Source organism: Hetaerina americana, unplaced genomic scaffold, assembly GCF_022747635.1.
Source record: "Hetaerina americana unplaced genomic scaffold, ioHetAmer1.1.p SCAF_2, whole genome shotgun sequence".
In the NCBI taxonomy this organism is placed as follows: domain Eukaryota; kingdom Metazoa; phylum Arthropoda; class Insecta; order Odonata; family Calopterygidae; genus Hetaerina; species Hetaerina americana.
Window position 1 is genome coordinate 73,276,865 of NW_027286763.1, and position 20,372 is coordinate 73,297,236.

Genomic DNA, 20,372 nt, shown 5'->3' on the forward strand with positions numbered 1-20,372 from the left:
GCTACAGGTGCCCAGAGTGTCGGGAATAGAACCCGGGACCCTTCGGTCAGCATTCCAACGCTCTGCCCCTTGGACTACCGCGAACAACACGCACACACACGCACACACACGCACACACACGCGCACACACGCGCGCACACGCACGCACGCACGCGCACACGCACACACGCACACGCACACACACACACACACACACACACACATATATATACATATATATATATATATATATATATATATATATATATATATATATATATATATATATATATATACATATATATATATATATATATATACATATATATATATACATATAATACGTATATATATATATAGATATATATATACGTATAGATTTATATAAACTTTGATTAAAACATTTCCATACAGAAATACAGTGAAGAACACTCATATATCTAAAGACACTGCGGAAGATGCCGCAACAATAACTTTTAACGTTGACGTTTAGACGGAACGGCCGTCATATTTAAACCCTGAAGATAACGGTCGAAGCGTCAACTAGATATGGGTCCTTTCTCATTGCCCCTGTGTACAAATATTTTAATCAAAGTTTGTAGACATTAGTGTCATCGCTGAAGAGCGCTCGATTTGAAGATGCATACATTTTTTTTCAGTCACATGGAAATAGATATAAGGAAAAAGGATATGAATTAATAGAAAAGACGAGCACAGAAAGGTGGGGAAGGTGGAATTGAGCAGATCACAAGCGCAACAAAGTTTTCTTGACCGGGAGTTGTGCCACGGATATTTTACTTGCCGGGCCGACGACGGTCTTAGCCGCTTGAGCTATCGAGCTCGTATATACATATATATTTTTTTAATTGACTCCTATTGTGATCTCTAGGGTCATTTCCCCGAATTAAAACGGATAAGTATCATCCCACCGTGCCGTCGCCCCGATGTATTTGATTAATGGAAAAAAGAATACCTCCTGCTCCATTGCATAAATTATGTGCCTTGTTTAACGTACTACAGGTAACGAGGCACGGGAAGGTTCGAGTAGAGCTGATTGGTATGAGAGGGATGGCAGAGCCAGGTTAGAGAAAGAGGGCGGTGTTGTTGGGAGGGACTCCCCATGGAGAAACAGGTGCTCGCGAGAGATAGGACAGAGATGGAGAGGAAGCAATTGGGACGGATGAGGCGGGAGGGATGGAGAGAAGTGGCCGAGGTGGTCGGCCTCGCGCACACGTATGTGGAGGACCCAGGAGGGAGGAAAAGAAAATAAGAGAAAGGAAGAATGACTCTTAATCAAATGCCGTGATCCCTCCCACCCTCCACAGACTTATATCGGACGAGACTTAAAAAGAGAAATGGTTCTGTGAGAAGGATTGATATAAACCACAACCAGTGCACCGCTTATATGTATACTTAAAACGGCAAGATGTTCAGAGACACAGTTTTAATTGCCTAAATATATTTGGTCAGCATTTGCGGATGCATCATACATAATGTCCACCAAACCAATGTTATGACTCTGGGACATTATTCACTGAATATTTTTAAAACGTAGTCTACAGTTTAATTAGACTTTTTTATGGCGCACTGACTAACTACCGCTGCATTTTTAGACCTTGCCAAATGGAATGCAACCGGACGTCATATACTAAAACGAACTCCTTCCTACGCTCTTCCATGCTGGCTCATATCCTCTTTATCACGGTTCTGTTCAACATTTTGCGAGGGGCCTCATTTTCCATCAGAGTGACTCCGAGGTCATGAAATCATTCGCGACGCACGAACCCGTCGCAACGCCCGTGTTTTCGAAACTTAATGAGGTCAGATCAGCCGAACCAATTTTGTCTGCCACCAACCTTTTCAAATGTATGTTATAGTGACTACAAGCACGAGAAAAATTATTAGGACAGAAGTTACAGTAATATTCGTGTCAATTATTGTCATTCCAGTAACATTCATCACATGTTATGTAATAAGATGGCTCACACTGAGATTTTCGTATGCTCCAACTTAAGCATTTAAAATATTTTCATAAAAAATATGAAGGTTTTGCACTTAATATTTCTTAATTTTACTTTTCCTTCAATACATTTTTACTCTCTTACCTAATGTCAAAGACCCTACCTACAGAAAAAAATTACCCCATTTTATCAAAATGTTGAGGTAGACTACCATCTGCTTAAGGCAAAAATCGTATTGGGATTACCACATTCATATTGGGTACAAATGTTTGTAAATTTTAAATTTCCTATATCGTGTTTCTTTAAAAATATTTAAATCAATTCAACTCGTACACAAATGCCCTTGTTCCCTAACGTGGTCCATATTTGTAAAGAAATATTTGATATTACTTTCTTAACTTTTATACATATATAAGTTGACGTGACCTTATCCATTATTTTCAATATTTACTATGTTCTGCACGCACTTTCCAGCCACCTTTATCCGTATTTTTTTAGATCAGAATCGAAATTATTTCAAATACAGCAAGCGATATGTGTTATGAACCCAATATTCGAACGAAAGAATACTCAGCTCAAAGTGTTCTAATCACATATTCATTTTCAATTAAAATGGCGTTGTTTCAAATGTCAAAACCCCCAAAATACATTTTGTAAATCTTAATGATTTATTTCACGCCGTACGATAAAATATCACCAGATAATGTGTCAATAAATAAACCCAATTACTGCATGTACCAATGGAAAGTATGCACACCATTAACTTAGCTACCCTTCATGCATATTCTGTAAATTAAAAATATAAAATCAGTCGAAGTCCGGAGTTTTCAATTTTATTAATTAAAAAATCAATTAAGTTAACGGAAAGAAACGGCTGAAAATATCGTGGTGCTAACTTGAGCGCGGTGGAGTCAGATTGTATTCGCACCGTTACAGCAGACAATTATTAATATCGTGTCGTGGCCATGAATAGAGTCGGACCTCTTCAATTCCCGGTCTGATTTTTAACCTACCTCTCCTGTCCCAGTTGAAGGAGTTATTCATTACATGAATTCATAGGTCAGATAAAATATTGCGTGAGGCTATAGTGGCAGATTGAAGTGGATACGAATGTAGGGGAATTGGCGTCTTATGTTTCTATCAAGATACCGAGTTATCCAAAAAAAATATTTTGAGTTTCTGTGAAATTAAGGTCCCTCGTAATAAACATTTATAAATTCACAAATCCTAATAAAATGTACTCTGACGAGTATCAGCGCAGGCAGTTCAGCTCGCATGCCTGTGGTGATATTTAATTGGTGGCGCTGGATATAGCGCGATGACATGCATCAATTCGTTTTCCTCGAGATCACGCCTTAAGCCTTGAAAATTTTAAACTGAATCACTGATTGAACAGCTGAAAAATTTCACATACCCGTATATACACTATCAGGCAAAATCTTATATATAAGGGGATCGAGATGGTGCAGGGGCTAACGTACTGGCCACCCTGAGGGCGCGGGTTCAAATCCCGGCGGTGTTGAATATTTTTCAGAGGTATCTCGATCCCTACTTGAGGTGCTTTGTGGAGGGCACTTTGAGTGAGTACGCCGTCCGTCGGATGGAACGTTAAGCTGCGGACCCCTTGGCTGGCGTCATTCGTTAAGAGTAGGCTAATGCCGACGCCGGGTTTCTCTCCACCCTTCATCCTTTCCTGTCCATCCCCTATGGCGCAAATGACCTCAGCTGTCGGTCGCCTCCTCTCAAAACTACTACTACTCTTATATAAATGTATACATAAATATATATATAAATATATACATAAATATATATATAAATATATACATATATATATATATATAAAAATATACATATATATATAAAAATATACATATATATATAAAAATATACATATATATAAAAATATACATATATATATATATATAAATATACATATATATATATAAAAATATACATATATATATATAAATATATACATATATATATATATATATATATATGTATATATTTATATATATATATGTATATTTATATATATATATATGTATATTTTTATATATATATATGTATATTTTTATATATATATGTATATTTTTATATATATATGTATATTTTTATATATAAATATACATATATATATATATAAAAATATACATATATATATAAAAATATACATATATATATAAAAATATACATATATATATATAAAAATATACATATATATATATAAATATACATATATATATAAATATATACATATATATATAAATATATACATATATATATATAAATATACATATATATATAAATATATACATATATATAAATATATACATATATATATATATATATATATATATATATATATATATATATATATATATATATATATATATATATATATATACTTTCGTAGACGTAACACGGAAGTGCCGAATAGTACAATACACAGTAACACACAATATAGAAACACAAAAAAAGAACAACACTCACACGTTGTTTCTTGATATTTCGACGGAAACAATCCGTCTTCATCTGAAGATATAGAAGTAATGAAAGAAGATGTTATATATATACTTATATATAACATCTTCTTCCTTCAAGGACAACTCAATAGGACAAAGACGAAACTGCTAACATTTATGACTCACAAATACTCCTTGTCTCCCTTAACGTACGTTAAAAATAAATATAATGGAATGAATAGTTAAATTCAGAAAATATAATTAATGTATGTAATATTTGTGCTAGCACATTTGTGATAAAGATCTTGCTATCACTTCAAAGGGAGATAAACAATACATAATAGGTCGGTAAAATAGGTATCTCGTAATTAGACAATTGTATTGTATCCGATAGTGTCAATTTCTTCAAGAACCATGCACCTAAAGTATACTTAAGCTCTATCTTTACTTAGTCGCTTCTTTTTTCATTTTGTCAACTTCTTATAATTTATAGAAACCTGATTCTCAATATATTTTACCATATGAAATTCAATTTCATTTGTGAATTCTTTATTTTTTACTTTAGTTTTGTTATATTTTTCGTTGAACACGCAAGACTATTTGACCACTGATATGACCTTTCCCTCCTCCTGAGAAAACGGGTATCTTTTTAACTAAGTGAACATTTTACGTCTGTGTCTCACGTGCCTTTTCACTCCCTGCCCACAGTGATTCGGAGGAATTAGATTGGGAGGTGGATGAGACGATGAGGTCCCTGCCTGAGAGTGCGGCCATGATCGTCGCTGGGCCTTGGAAGGGCATTCAGACGCTGTTGGGGATATCCAGACGACTAGGGCTTTCGGAACGAAGGGACTGGATAGTGATGCCCACCGAGGTAACCGCCGACGGCTATGGTGGTAACGAAGCGGATTCAGAACCGGAGTTCGATCTGGAGAGCTCAGGTAAATGGGTTAAATGAGATTTTTATTTCTGTACGTGAGATCTACGTGAACTTTATTCCCAACGCTTCTAGAATGTGGGAAATGAAAGATAATCTAGTCACCAGCAAAATATAGTTTCTTCAGCTATCAATAGCCTAGAAATGGAATTGCTATTGGTTTAAATTTTACCTACGGAGGTTTCGGTAAGCCTGAAAATGCTTTCGGAAACATTCGGTGATTGATGAAAAGAAATTACGTCGTATTTGACAATAATTTCAGCCGAAGAGTTAATAATATGGCGGTGCCACGTAAATATTCATGATAAATATTTTGTATATCGTAGCACATTGGTCCTTTCACAAATTATTATTCGGTAGTAACAACTCCAAAAATGTATGGCTAAAGGCAGAAAAAGACATAAGGATGTTAATTTTTTCCAGGATTCAACTGTTCCAACACTTACCTATGGTAATTCATCTCTTCCTTTCCCAGTCTCGGAACTGGCCGAGCTCACATCAGGCGGCACGGCTTTCCTGGTGCTTCCTCAGTACGGTGACATCCAGCTTCTAGAGGAGACCCTCTCGAGGTGGAGGCAGTCTGTCGTCAGCGAAGAGGCTGATGACGTCGCCATCCGTTCCGTTCCGCCGGCCGCCCTATTAGACGTCGCAGGAGGAGTTCTCTCATTCGCCCGCCGGCTGGTCGAAGCTCTCGGCACGTCGAAAACCCTGGCGGATCTCCCTCCTCGTAGCCTCAAACATGGAACCTCCGGGGACGCCAGCACCGAGATCCTGGCGGCAGCAGAAACGCTTCACCTGTCTCCAGAGGAGGCGACCATGGCGAGGAATCCTTTGGTTCTCTCCCGGATTACTAGCGACGGCCAGGTCGTGGCGCTCGGTATTTACGAGGCGTCCTCGGGTTTAAGACTCTTCGAAGCGTTTGAGGAAGACTTGACCAAGTGGAGTCGTGGAGTCAGACACTCCTGTAGAAACTGTAGGCGGTGCATCAATCTGGAAGGTCCCGGCCTTGGGATCTACTGGCGGGGTGAAGGCTGGGTAGCCGCAGTGATCACCTTGTCGGCCACCGGAGTGCTGTGTTCTTTGGCGGTGACAGTGTACCTGATAGTTCGCGTATTCAAGACAACTCCGCTGGAAGGTAACCCGGCGCTCTCATTCCTTATGCTTTTGGCCGTGATTTTAACCTACGGCGCCGTGGTACCCTACGCGGTGAACGCACCGCGGCCGATCCCATTTTCGGAGGGCTGGGACGGTGACGAGGAAGATGAGGCCACGGTGGCGGCGGTTGTCTGCACGCTGAGGCTCCTGTGCCCCTCGATGGCGTACGCCTTGCTCTTCTCCACCATGCTTTCGAGGTGCATTATGCTTGCTTCCTCAGACTCGGAGGGATTCCTCAGCCACGTCAGCGGACCACTGCAGACCGCACTGCTCTTCTTCATGACGGCCGTTCAGGTCGGCGTGACGGTCGAGTTCTGGCTGCTTGTGCTGGTGGGTAACAACGCGGCGGCCTTGGCGTCCGCCTCGGAACCCTGCGCCCCAACCCCATCTGGACGCAATAAGCTCTTCTTCTACCTCGTACCACTCATGTCTTACGACGCCCTCCTCCTCCTTATCCTCACGGTGGTGAGTCCATTCGCAGCGAAGTCGAGAAGAAACTACCGCGAAGGTGCTCTGCTAGCCGTCGCGAGCGGGAGCAGTCTAATCGTGTGGCTTGGATGGGGCGCTGCCTTCATAGCGGCCCCCTCGGAGTGGAGAGATGTGTCTGTCGCCGCGGGGCTCGTCGCCACGGCTACGGCCGTCCTTGTGGGCCTGTTCATCCCGCGAACTTACCTCATGACTTCTGCGGCTGCAAGGGATCGCATGGCTTCCGCCCTGCCCCCGCTCGCCGCGGCAGGAGGGATTTCCGGAACTAGCATCCTCGACCTCAACTACCGGGCGTCAAACCAGGCCCTGTACGACTCCGTGGGGCAAGGGCTTCACAGAAGCCAAGAAATTCTTCGCTCTCCCATGGTGAGACACGGACGAGGTGTATAGCCCAGGCAATGCAAATGTGCTCTGGGCGGTCCTACATTCTCCCTCGACGTAGTTTTGTCTTAATTTCAGTCTTGCTTTTTGAACCATCAACGTTTCCCGAAATTTCTATAAAAATAGGTTTTCAATGGTAAATAATACCGGGAGTAAATTGGACAGTAGATTAAATTTCATTTTTCTATACCAATGTGTATATATTTTTTTAATTAAAATAGTTTGACCTTGATTCGGGTTATGCATATTTTTGAAGTATTTTTAACTCCTTCAATTATTAAAGCCATTAGATTTTAACATGAATTGTCTGAAGCCATCCATCTGTAAATAAATTTTCAATATTAGTTTTAGTAGAATTCTCGTTACCAGTTTACATATTAGTAGGTATCATTCTGAAGTTCCTTAAGTACTGTAGTCTCTTTCATTTTTTAACTACTTTCACTGCACCTCCCTGCAATTTACCCTATCACCAAAACCCATGCATGGAATGCATGTTCAGAATGTGAACATCAATTGTCGTGCTAATCGTTTTATTATTCCCACTCCAAACTCCCAGAGTCTCCAGTAATATCTCTCATGAGTATTATGAAAATTTCCTGTAAGCGTAATATTCACCCCTCACTCCTACACAACCTTGATTTAGTACGGAAGCACCAGAATTCAAATGCAACCCTTATAACCTAATCCTGCACGGTAAAAAAAGCACGGGCTCGCTGTAAAACGAACGGTGGTCATCCGCGTTCGAATGAAACTATCCTACGTTGGAGTCCTCTCCAGTGGTCCCCCCTTCGATCCCTGAACAGCTGAATAGCGGCCTCATGGCTGGAAGCAGTACAACCGCCCTGGTCCGTGCCACTTCCGCCAACGCCGTGGGACAGAGCAACCCCAGTTACTACGCCACGGAGAGGCCGGATACGCCAGTGAGCATTAGGGGACCGGCGGTGAGGGGAGGCAACAACCCAATTCCGGAGGGTAGCGGCGAGGCGAGCCTGGAGGATAGCCCCGTGGGAGGTCGGCTCATGCGGATCGACTCAATTGACAGCGAAACATACGAGAGGTACGGAGCGAAGCCGTCACCACACAAGGTCACCCGATTTTGAGGTAAATCCTAACGGATGGAGGGATGTGGAGGGAATCCCATATGGGAACCTCAATCGACATGACCTGGAGATGTTTGTGATTCCAATTATAATGAAAATGAATACTTAATTATGTTACGGCCCCACTGGAGACTTCAACGTCCGAATTCAATAAGACTGAATTTTGTTGGAACAGCTTTTAAATCACAGGTCCTTTATTCACTTCAATTTCTTCCTGCCAACGACCGTAACAATAATTCCTGTGTATGTAATATAAGTTATACTTTCTGCTCCTGGATGAAACTCAAAAAAAAGAGAGTGGAAGTATTTAAAAGTTAACATAACTAGGGTTAAATCAGACATCTGTTTTTGGCAACGTTTTCTATTAAAAAGACATTAATAAATAAGCATGATAAACACCTCTGTTTAATCTTCTTTTCAAAAATTGCGTGTGCTAGTAAAAAATATTCATTGGAAAAAAAGACACCAATGAGACAACATATGTCTAAGAGTGCAAAATGTGTGGGCTAGTGTGTGTTTTTGTGACAGATGGAGATGAGCCTTGATGACTGAAAAGTGCGAGTGAAGAAAAATGCATGTGGACTACAAATGCCTCAAATTTAGCATACCTTAATTACGACTGGTTTCACTGAATCTTCGTTCTTCATTTTAAAATTCGTTATTTTACCCCGAAATTGTAGATCAAGTGACACTTTTGCCTTAAAAAACAGGGTAATAATTGTGACTGGGATATTTCCATTCCAATTGAGATTTTCAATACATCAATTATATTTTTATCACGGTATTAAATTTAAGAGAAATTTCCGAGAAAATTTTCATATCATGGATGTTTCGCAGAAATGCCCAATAGTTTATCGTAATTATCAGACCTTCATACCGCAATTGTCATCGGGATTGTTTGGTTTGTGCTACCTATCCAGGATAGCTAGAAAATTTGAGAGAATAGTAAAATATTACTTCATTCAATTGAAAGAATATGTGTGGTATACTTCAAATTTAGTTTTTAAGCCCTCCTGTAAAACTTGTCGTTATGTCCTCTTTCGGACTTGTGAATTGTATAATAAAGACAATATTACAAGAATAAAAATCTCTTATGGGTAGCTTCAAAAATTTCATCTCACCTCAAAACAATAAATTATTACGCATGCATTTGATTCATTGGTCCTAAATATTGCAATTTGTTTAAAGGTATAAATTCGTCGACCTTATTTGAATGTAAAATCTTATGGATGGATAAAAATTAGTCTATAATGGAAATTACGTTCGAATTACTTTCAAATACTTTTTTTCAAAATTGCCAATTAATTTTCAATAGAGAGGAGTAAAAGAATCACCCTCGTCAATGATGGCCTGCTAATCTAATAATCTAAAGGAAGTATCATACTTTGTGGCTTCATAGAGATAGTGATCTATCTTTCATTATTATTCAAGCATTTAGAAAATTCATTATAATTGCGTATTGGAAACCTAACCTATTATTTTCCATTTACCTTTTCAAACAATTTGCCAAAGTACATGAATGTGCTGTCTATAATTAACAAGGCAATTAAAATTGGTTTTATTTTAATTTTATGATCAAATATACTTCACATAGTTTGTCATACCGTTGGAAACTACGAAAGTGAACTGAGCTGAATCATTTGCATGAAAGATTTCCAGAGCTTGAAGCTCTTAATGAAGAGCCAAATTTTGTAAGACCGTATTTGGCCAATAAAAATCTTAATCATGGTGATTTATTTTTTCGATAAAAATCCTTGTTGAATTGTTTAATTTATTCCATTAATTTTCTATGAAATCTGTTGTTCTGTCTATATGTCCTAAACCTTAATATTTCTGTCTGAAGAAGCTTTTAAGTGTGCCTATACTCATGTGATCCGCAGGTAATAAACCTCAAAATTGGGAGAGAACAGGCTTTAGTCATTAAATATTGAGCGAATCTCATTTATATGAGTGAACTTGCAATGCTGTAGAGTTTAGTAAATTAAGTCAAATAATCAACTTGGACGGACTACATCTTCCATGTGTTGGTAAAACCTAGTTATATTACTTATAGTCGAAAAGAGCGATCTGAGGACTAGTAGGCGAGAACTTGGCTGAGGATGAAAAATGGAGATACAAGAAGACGTAATTGACTAACAAGTGGTGCTTTCATCTATGAAAACTAAGGATCTTACCTTCAAAACTGTGTAATGAATTTCTACAATCACACCTTAATTTCTATTGCGTATTTGTATCCGGACAAGTAAATTTTCCCGGCGCTGATGGCAGAGATGTATCAAATAAACTAACCACCCTGAATGTACGCGAATTTCACTTTCAATACTGCTTAAGTGAGACATGAGTACTACCTTCACTTAACAGAACTATCTCCTTTTCATTTCCTTTAATTGTTTTGCTTATTTTGCTGGAAAATTACAAACTTTTAAATGCTTCTAACCGTCTGCCTTTCAAACATGGTGATCACAGTGGAGATGAGATAGTAGCCACTTCACTTAAATGCATGCTCTCACCTTTTTTTCCGCAGATTCCTCCTATTTTAAAAAGTCAGCGGAAACGCAGGATAAATGTTATCGCTGCCTTTTTTGCTGGCTCTACATTCCTTCAAAGTAAAGCTTTGTGTGAATGAAAGTTAATTTTCCCACACGGAGTGAGGAGAGAATTAATATTACAACCTCGCACGGAATTAACCCATATCTCACATGCACCACGCACTCATTCTCATCAGTATCATCGCTTTCCACACAGTCCACGACAGTGACGGTGGGGTTGGGTGAGGACGTGGTAATGGTAGTCTCCCTTGAAGGAGATAATATATCGCCTTCATCCCTAGGAAACTCGTAGAAGCAACAGTAACATGCATGTATATGCAGTTACAGCTATGCATTCCCCACTCAAATTAAATAAAACGGGAGTGATGATATCATATCCCTAAAAAATCCCTTTAAAATTTTAAAGAATATATTTGTTTGTAGGTGAAAGAAATCATACATTTGCGAAGCCCAACAAAGTGGGAAAATTGGCCACAAAAGTTTTTAGGCGCACTTAATAATTTAATTATCTTTCCAATATGTACAAACTTATGGATCTTACAGGGATTTTAAAATTTGTGCTATTTGACGTCATACGGTGACATACCTAGCCAATAGCTCAATACGATATCATACGGTGGCATGTCTAGACATGGCGCCAATGCCAATTTTCACCACGCTAAACTCATGAAAATATTCCACCAACACTGCCTCACGATGAGGTTAAGTCAGACCTAATGCACAGGTAATTTTACTCATTATTAACTGCACTTAAAACATTTTCAGCAGTGGTACTTAAAATTGCATATTACCGAATTCAAGAAGTAATTAGTCTTCGCCATCTTCGGTCGAAGTCGATTTTTCTATTATTTGGGGGGGGGAGTGAAATTAAAGGAGTGTATTATAATATACATGCAGCCAAATAATGGAATTTATATTTGAGCCCACCGATCTTCAAAATCACTGTTAATGAAAATTGTGTCGACTAATGAAAAGATACTATTTTCATTTCAGGAGAAGGCGCCAAAGAAAATGAAGGAACCACTTCGTCGGAGATACACCGCCGGAATATTTTAGAATATTTTGCGCGAAAATAATCAAATATTTCGTTGGAGATTCATCTCATTTACTGTGAAGGAGCATATCACTCCTCGTTCCAACTTCCCAATATTTTTGAAGCAAGTGATCCCTTCCATAACATTTAAAGCATTTGAATTAAACTTTAACATAACAAATTTATTCACTTTGTTCCATTGAATTTACATTAGTTTATTAAGAGCAAGAAGAAGCGTTGAATTTTTTGTAAATAATTGTTTTTTACATATTTATTGGATAACTTCGAGTCTGGCAGTGCGTGATCCATAAAAAAATAAAAAAAGCATCTCTAGGCAAATGAAAACAAGGTTTTACTTCACTGATGACTGAGTATTTCTCTAAAAATTGTCATTATATAAAAATGAACACCCCCAAAGTAGATATATATATAAACACGTATGTAGCATACAAGTAAATTTGTGTAACACATCCACATTAACATTGTTCTGCTTCACTTACTTTTATTTACCTAAATTAGTTAAGAGAATTCTCTCACCTCTGGGAATTCTCGACTCCCTTAAAAAATAGTTCGTTTTGAATATTAATAATGAGAACGGTATATATTAGACTATTATCTCTCAGATGGAGCCCTTGTTGTTTCCTGATTAGCAAACTAGCCCATAATTAGTAAAAAAGGAGAAAGGGAAATCAAAATTCAAATTCACTGTGAACAGCTGTCAACATTTCAGTAATTTCTTGATAACTTTTACCGCACTTCACCAGAAAACTTGATGTTGATTATATTACTCCGTGATTTCGTCAATTTCCATTTTTGACAAAGAGTAAAAACAAGAACAACAGACCCTAACATAACTGGCACCATAGGCTAAGTCCGACAATCCACCAAGCATAGACGGGTCTCAGGCATCTTGCGCCACTAGTGTGCGCCCGCGCCACTAGTGTGCGCCACTAGTTGCGCCACTAGTATAGCCCACGTCATGGCCGCTAGATTGCACCCGTTCGCTTTTTTATTGCACAGACTACGTATTCAATTCAATTACTGGAATAGGATAAATATATCATAATCACAAAGGATGAAATCTCAACCCAGCGAAGAGAAAAGTGTTTAGTAAGATCACCGTTTAAAGGAAGTAAGATAACTGCTTGAAAGTTAAGAAGTAAAATATGAATAAAATGTTGCATATTTCCCATAGAAAAACCTTATTTCCAGTTAATGTGAGATGATGCATAAATGAATTAAGCGGTTTCCCGAATAAATTTCATCCAAGAGGTAAATTAAAGTGTAAGTAAAGGTGAGTTGAACATTTGCCTCCATTCAAACTTGAAATTTTCCGTAATAGCAAATAGAGGGTTAGCAAGCATTAAGATTTAAAATATCTCAAAAATATGTTAAGAAAGATCAGTATTTTATTTAATTTATTACATACAATGCCTCCGGGACGAAAATTATACATGATGAATTATACATTATACTACATCCCGTCTTATTTCAATGAGATTAAGGACCACAGACTAATTAATGATCACTTTTAATGGATCCTTGAACAACATTTCATAAAACAATTTCGTCACATTTAGGTCACGTTGTATACTGTCTTGATAAACTGAAGATTAACCTTATCCTCCGGTAGATGCCAAAACTTAGTTTAATGACCTAAAGTTAAGTTTAAAATCGACCGTTAATAACTGAAAGACGATTCTGCTACGGTTACAATGTTTACATCGTTCATATTCACTGACGAGTTATCTTGTTGATAAAATTGGATTGATCGGTGGTGATCTCTACGATAAATTAACGTTCACATTAACTAACGATTGGATTTGACGAGACATTATAAAACCGGGGGGCCCTAATGATTCACATCCCAGCAACCTCTTTCGTAGGCTTGAGTTTTTGGCTGTACACCAGTAAAAATAGGAGTGAATAACAGAATTATATATCTCTTATTTACTGAATTCGTACTACATATATTAATGGCTGGTGTCCTGAGACCACATGTGGCACTACCTTTCGGCGCCCGGCATAATGAATCAATACAGATAGATGAAGGTTTCGGAGATTAGTGGTATTCTTTGATGTGGGGCCACTTGAGACGATTTCCTGCATCAAATAACCATAATTTTTAAATTGTTACTTCTATTTTCCTAGAAATAGTAGGTATGTATTATGGATGTACAATCCTTAAGTCATAGATTAACTTCGGGGCATCAAAATTGATCTTGAAAATTTCACACCTGAATTCGATTATTATGCTGCTCGGCTGTAAAACTTCAAACGTTTAAGGGCAGCAAAATAATGTTCTCAAGTAAAATTCGTTGGTACTTTAGTTCGCAGTGATTATTCATCAAATTCAATGAAATGATTGAGCTTGTTACTTATTAAGAAGAAATTAATTGAATTCACCACATGAATAAAATATATACTAAAGTAAATAAGAATTATCATATACGTCCTCGTTTAGAATATCGTACAGGCTCATGATGAGAGTTTCTACCATTATTTAGATTCTCTTTTACCCCATGTTATCGTCGGCAGAAAACCACGTTAACTCAATGTTTAAACCCTATACAAAATTTGGATCCATACGACGGATACATTTTGTGTCTGAAGGTATGTCTGCTGTTATCTCGCGATTACCGGATTTCGTACTGGGCCCAAGAACTTGTAAAAGGACTTGAGAAGAGAAGGAAAGGTCTCGAATAATTACAAGGGTTTGTGATATACCTCTTTGCATTTACTAGACCGTAAGATAACTTTTGAGCGAAACCAAAACGCTCCCGATTCAATAGCATTCGTGGCTTACTTCGTCTTGGAGTTAGTCCCCCATCTTTTTTCTCCACCATCGGAAGAAATGTGCGCCTTCGCTTGAGGCGGATGTTCCCGAATTGATCTTTCTGTCCGAGGTCTCGAGTTGTTTTATTGCACTCTCAAAGGCGAGCGGTCGGCGGCGAGGAAATTTGAAAGCTATCTCATTTATGCGCGTGAGCGCTAACGTCGGGCCGCGTAAATTTATTATTAGACGGCCACGTCATTTCGGTTCCCGCGGCCATCACTTCTGGCGTTATAAAAACGAGTTTATGGCACCTCGCGGGGTCCACTTGGGATAGAGACGAAGGGCGCAATAAATTAACTGCGCTCATCAGCACTGAACGCCCTCTCCGCGGCCGGCGCGGGCTCCCGGAGACCTATTTTTTCACGTCCTCTCCCTTTCTCGCATTTTTAACTCCTGGGCCCCCGTCCCTACCGTTCGAAAATCCGTAGAATTCTTCGGTGGCTCCCGAAGAGGATGCCCAACACCCTTGGGCAAAGCGGTTATTAACCCAAGCAGACACGTTCAGCACGCAAACAAGTGCACGGAGTAGCTTACCCTCCGTGCGAAGGGTTTTTCGATATTATGACACGGAACAATTCGAATTGCAATGTTCACGCCATGTCACCGGTAGCTAATATAAAAAAAACACTAAAGGTGGGGTCATATATGAACTAAAATAATTTTACAACCTTTTTTTATGTACAGAAATCTGAGAAACATGCTGTTTTTAAAACTAATCACACTAATTTAGAGAACGTAACCCATCCTACAGAATAAATTGTTATGCTGGGAATACAAAAGGTATTATAAATTAGTGTCGGTATTATTAACAATATTAATATTAAATTTAGGAAAATACCAAAATATTTCACATAGGGGGAGGACGAGGACAAGACGGAGGCATCTTACCCCCCTTTTATCCGCCACAACTTGTCCAGTGGTGTTATATGATTGGATCTTTCAAGAAATACCATTCTTGTTTTTGGTAGCCGAGAGAGAAAGAGTGAATACCCAAATTGTGCTACATTTAAGAAAGCTAATATCACCTACGTAAATGGAATATGCCATTCAAGGAGGGGTAGTAAGGAACTAGATTTGCAAAACGTCGCTGTGGAAAATTGAGTGGCGCATCAAAATTATTAGATGAACTATGCTGGGAATGACAGGACTGTACTTCAGGAGCGAAGATTGCAGATTAAACCTCTTGCATATATTAGGAGGATGTCTCTTTGGCAATTATGTTAAAAATATACTATTCACCCCATCGTTCTACGGTAGGATAAATCATGTAAATAAAACTAGAGAGATTTAGTGTGGAACAGCTAGATTTAGATGCCATATTTTCCACAAACGACAGAATAACGTTATCCGATCGCGATACTGGAGGAATTATTTTGCGTAAAGAGTAGTCTAGTGTGCAATCACCCGTTGCCACACCCTAGTGGTGGCTTACTGGGTTTCATATACGTACATCGCATGAAAATGAATACGGATTTTTGATTAGTGATTCGAAAATCGATCTCGGAAGTGTTTTGGACCAAAATGGTCCAAGTAGTAGGGACGTAAGGAGAAGAATTGCACTAGGTAAAGAGACTTTCACAAGGAGGAGGGAGTTGATGGCAGGGACGTTTCGTAAGGATGTTAAGGAAAGGTTCGTCAAAACTATGTTATGGAACGTAGTTATGTACGGCGCGGAAACATTGTCATTGAAGCAGGATGATAGGCGTAGATTTAAGGCTTTTGAAATGTGGGTGTGGAAAAGGATCGAGAAGATGAAGTGAACAAAAAGGAAAAATAATGAGTTGGTGCTTGGTATGTTGGAAGAGGAGAGGGGATTGCTGGGAGAAATCATAAGGAGACAGGTAAGTGAGCGATATTAGGAAAGCAAGGAAGGTACAGGAATATAGTACATGTAGGATAAGGATGTTGGATGAAATGAAGGGAAGAAGGAAGTATGCGGAGATGAAGAGGGGCTCGTGGTAGAGGAGGATGGTGGGTTGTATATTTTCGGAAGAGATCAGATATATATTTGGTAGTTGTATCCATCCAAAACCTACCTTAACCGGCAGATTACCTAATAAAAGAAACAAGAAAATCTTGTCGTCACTTTGTATCGACATGTCAATACTTCGACGTTTTTGTGGCATCCAAATTTATGTATACCGAAGTGAGTTTTAAAAAACGGAATATTAAAGCTGAATATATTTAACTGACTTATCTAAATAACTTTATGTTTTCAAGGATAATAAATCTTTTTCAAGAATACAGCCTAATTATGAAATTTGAAGTGACATTTTTCCTATTTAAGACAAATTTTTGAGGTTGCTAAGTGGCATATTAAACTGTGGATTGTGTGGTAGTGTTGTAAAATTACTGAAGAATATCTTCCTCGTAAGTGACCTTAAATAATGTGATCGAATTATGTTTATTATTGCTGGAAGGTGTATTATTATCTAAATTTAACTGTTTGCCTATGGATTATATGACATTTGTACCAATCCCTGGCATTCATGTGTTTTCCATTGTCCATTGCAGTGACTGGCGTGCAATCACCTGCAACCAAGCAGATTAGCGGTGTCTCGGAGTGATATTTATACATTATAATAAGCTTTCCAACTAACTACCTACTTTTTCACAATTAATCTTAAATAAGTCTAGCCATAGACATTCTTGCTGAAAGTTAATTTTAAATTCATATCTCAAAAATTACCTGAATAACTGACCATAATAAAAATGAATTATTGGAGTCAAATATTGTCACAGCATTGTATAACAATGATTTTGATGAGTATAACTATCCAATGATTGAAGAAAATATATCGTTGAAGGAAATGTAATTCATCAGCAAGTCTTTCAGAAACAATTACCACATTAAAAAAATATATCTGCGTTGTAATACAACAATAATTTTTTGAAGTAGAAATGATATCTAACTGTTAAAAAATCAAGATTATGGTTCCTGGAGGTAAATGGCAACAAGTATCGATATACTTAGAACATAAAAAGTGACTGGATGTGTCATAAAAATTCTCACTCAAAGAGCATTGCTCAAGGGATTCAATAAATTCATCATGTGAAGTGGAAACCGTCTTTGTAATGCTCTTACTCATTGATAAATTATGGGAAGGATTCCCCTATCCAGACTCGAGACTGCATGAGGAATATATTCACGAGTCTGCACTATGATTTTAGCCCCAAGGCTAATACCTAACCGTTAAGGTAATAATTTTCCACAAAAAGGCCATTACATTTCGTGTTTTATCAAAGTCACAGTGTAAATAAGTTGCCCATGGAGTATCATTGACATTATTTTTAAGTGATAGGTGTGAAATTATGTATCCAAGACGTCAAGAGTGTATCTAAGGTAATTTTCAAATATCCGGTTAGTCGGGTAATCACCGCGCTTGACAGCAGCCTGAGGGTTGAGGATTCGAATCTTGCTTCTGACATGGATGTTGTGATGTCATGGTTTATTTTAAACTGGATTATATCGGTGAAAAATGACCTTCCTTCACCACCTCAACCTCTTTGCATCTAAAATGCAAATGCTGACGTAAGAAAGGTAATACCTCGCCTGGGAATCTTTTTATAATGGTAAAAAATGCAAAACGCTGTCATATATATTTTTTTCATCCCATGGTTTAACACCTCGGAGTGTTTGAAAAACTCGACCGTTCCCATGACCCCTGGAGCCGTGCTAACAAGAGAAAGGGGTTGATTGCCCATCCTTGGAGCTATCAAGCCTGGGCAGAGATGATTTGCAGCCAGGCGTAAATTTTTTGTGAAGCTTGCGTGCCTCAGTGTGAAGAATGAGAAGAAATCTTTTCCCACTGGAGCGACCATTACCGGCTACCGCTTCAACTATCCTCCCATGAAATTAAGAGGAATGCAATGAAGAGCTAGAAACAGTAGTCATAGAAGGTATTAGCTCTAACGCAGTAGATGTCACTTAAGGGTTTTCCCTAGGGAAGGACTTCTTTCATTCCCTCTTTACGTTAACGACATTAACTCTGCAGTTAACAGTAAGATAATTTTATTTGCCGACTATGCTGTGATTTACATATGCATGCGCAGTCCTGTGGATTAAGCAGCTTTAACAGATGACCTAAATGGTATACAACGCTGATGAGACACATAGCAATTAGAATTAAATTTGAAAAGTTTGTACTGATGATTTTTGGAAAAAGAGAAATTCCCTCCCTAAGGCCTACTTCATCAGGAACACCGAAATATAAAGTGTAAACTCGATTAAATACTTAGGCGTTACACTCCTCACTCACGGCATTCTCCTGGGTGCAGCATATACGGGAAGTATGTGGGCAAGTTAACATAAATTAGGATTTATTAGAAGAGCATTGGGAAAATGTGACGAAAAGGTTAAAGTGCAATGGTATTTTTTGCTGGTTAGGCCTCATTTAGAATATGCTGCAAGGACACGAGCTACATATCCTAGCGGTAGGTAACAGGGTACTATATAATGCATTGTAAAAAAACAGCATACTGAATCCTTGAGTGCTGAGAGCCCATCTGGTGGGTGTCGAGCTCGGAAAAAATAGGGAGGGAAAGCCTCCGTGGTCGTCACCCCACATAGTCGCTGTATAGCCAAGTCAAAACCAGAAGAAAGGAGGACCTAGAAATGGTTACGGATTGTGAGATAAGGGTTTTAGAATTTTAGGACGATGTAGAGTACAGGAAAGCAAGAAAATGTTCATTGGTAACAGGAGAATCGAAATGAAAATGCCAGGTAGGTATGTATAAAGGAAAATAAAAAGGAAATAGAATGATAACTATAGACATAGGATGGGACCCAACTTTGGTTTGTCGTAATGTTTACCGAAGAGAAATTTGAGAAAGAAGGAAATTCACCTTGTTCATGTTATTTGTTCACAAGGATGCTTATTTCCATTGCGTTTGGAGAATTCCCGAGCGGGAATTTTCCGAGCAGCTTGCCCTTTCCCTCGGTAGAGCTGAGGACTATGATATTCCATTCCTTTCTACAAGAGGGTTTGAGAAATAAAAACATTTCAAGGTCTAAAGTTTTTAACCCTCTCCCCACTTATACGGGCGTCGCTATTATTTGCGTTTGAATGATCAAAGTGAGTCCAAGATTGTTCGTAGACATTATGCTCATACCCGGTGCGCAATAATAATTCGTCCAAGCTCGGGGAGAGAATAAACTCAAGGTCCAAATTGCGTATAATATGCGTTAAATTTCCAATGTGTCCTGGTGGATGACTCCACGAGCGTCTGCGCTTCAAAAAATTTAACAATGCTGCGGTTGAGAACGTCTTAAAAAAATGTTTCAATGGAAATGGTCTTTAAAAATGGTCAAGGTTTTCAAACGGTACATTTCACGAAAAATTGCTTGCATAAAAAGACGAAAAAGTGAATGAATTTGATTTTTTTAGTGTTTACCGTCAACAATCAAAGTATAATAGATCTTTACTGCATTATTATCCAAAATCAAGTATTAATATCCTAATATTAGCATCTTATCTCTATCATATTTTT

The 20,372-nt window shown here is 38.4% G+C and overlaps 1 protein-coding gene across 3 annotated transcripts in view; it reads left to right on the top strand.

Annotated features, from left to right (window-relative positions):
* LOC139687952 (uncharacterized) overlaps positions 1-17,591 on the top strand; it is a 31,769-nt gene extending 14,178 nt beyond the window's left edge. Inside the window, exons 5-8 of one of the 3 annotated variants that reach the window (XM_071585321.1) lie at positions 5,114-5,346; positions 5,818-7,349; positions 8,168-8,421; positions 17,397-17,591. In XM_071585321.1, the coding sequence (XP_071441422.1) occupies positions 5,114-5,346; positions 5,818-7,349; positions 8,168-8,421; positions 17,397-17,433 (2,056 nt within the window). In that variant the 3' untranslated portion in view covers positions 17,434-17,591. Of the gene's footprint in view, positions 1-5,113; positions 5,347-5,817; positions 7,350-8,167; positions 10,165-12,006; positions 12,287-17,396 lie in introns of those variants that run through there. The other 2 variants (XM_071585322.1, XM_071585320.1) reach the window with 2 other exon arrangements.
* The last annotated feature ends 2,781 nt before the right edge of the window (positions 17,592-20,372 follow it).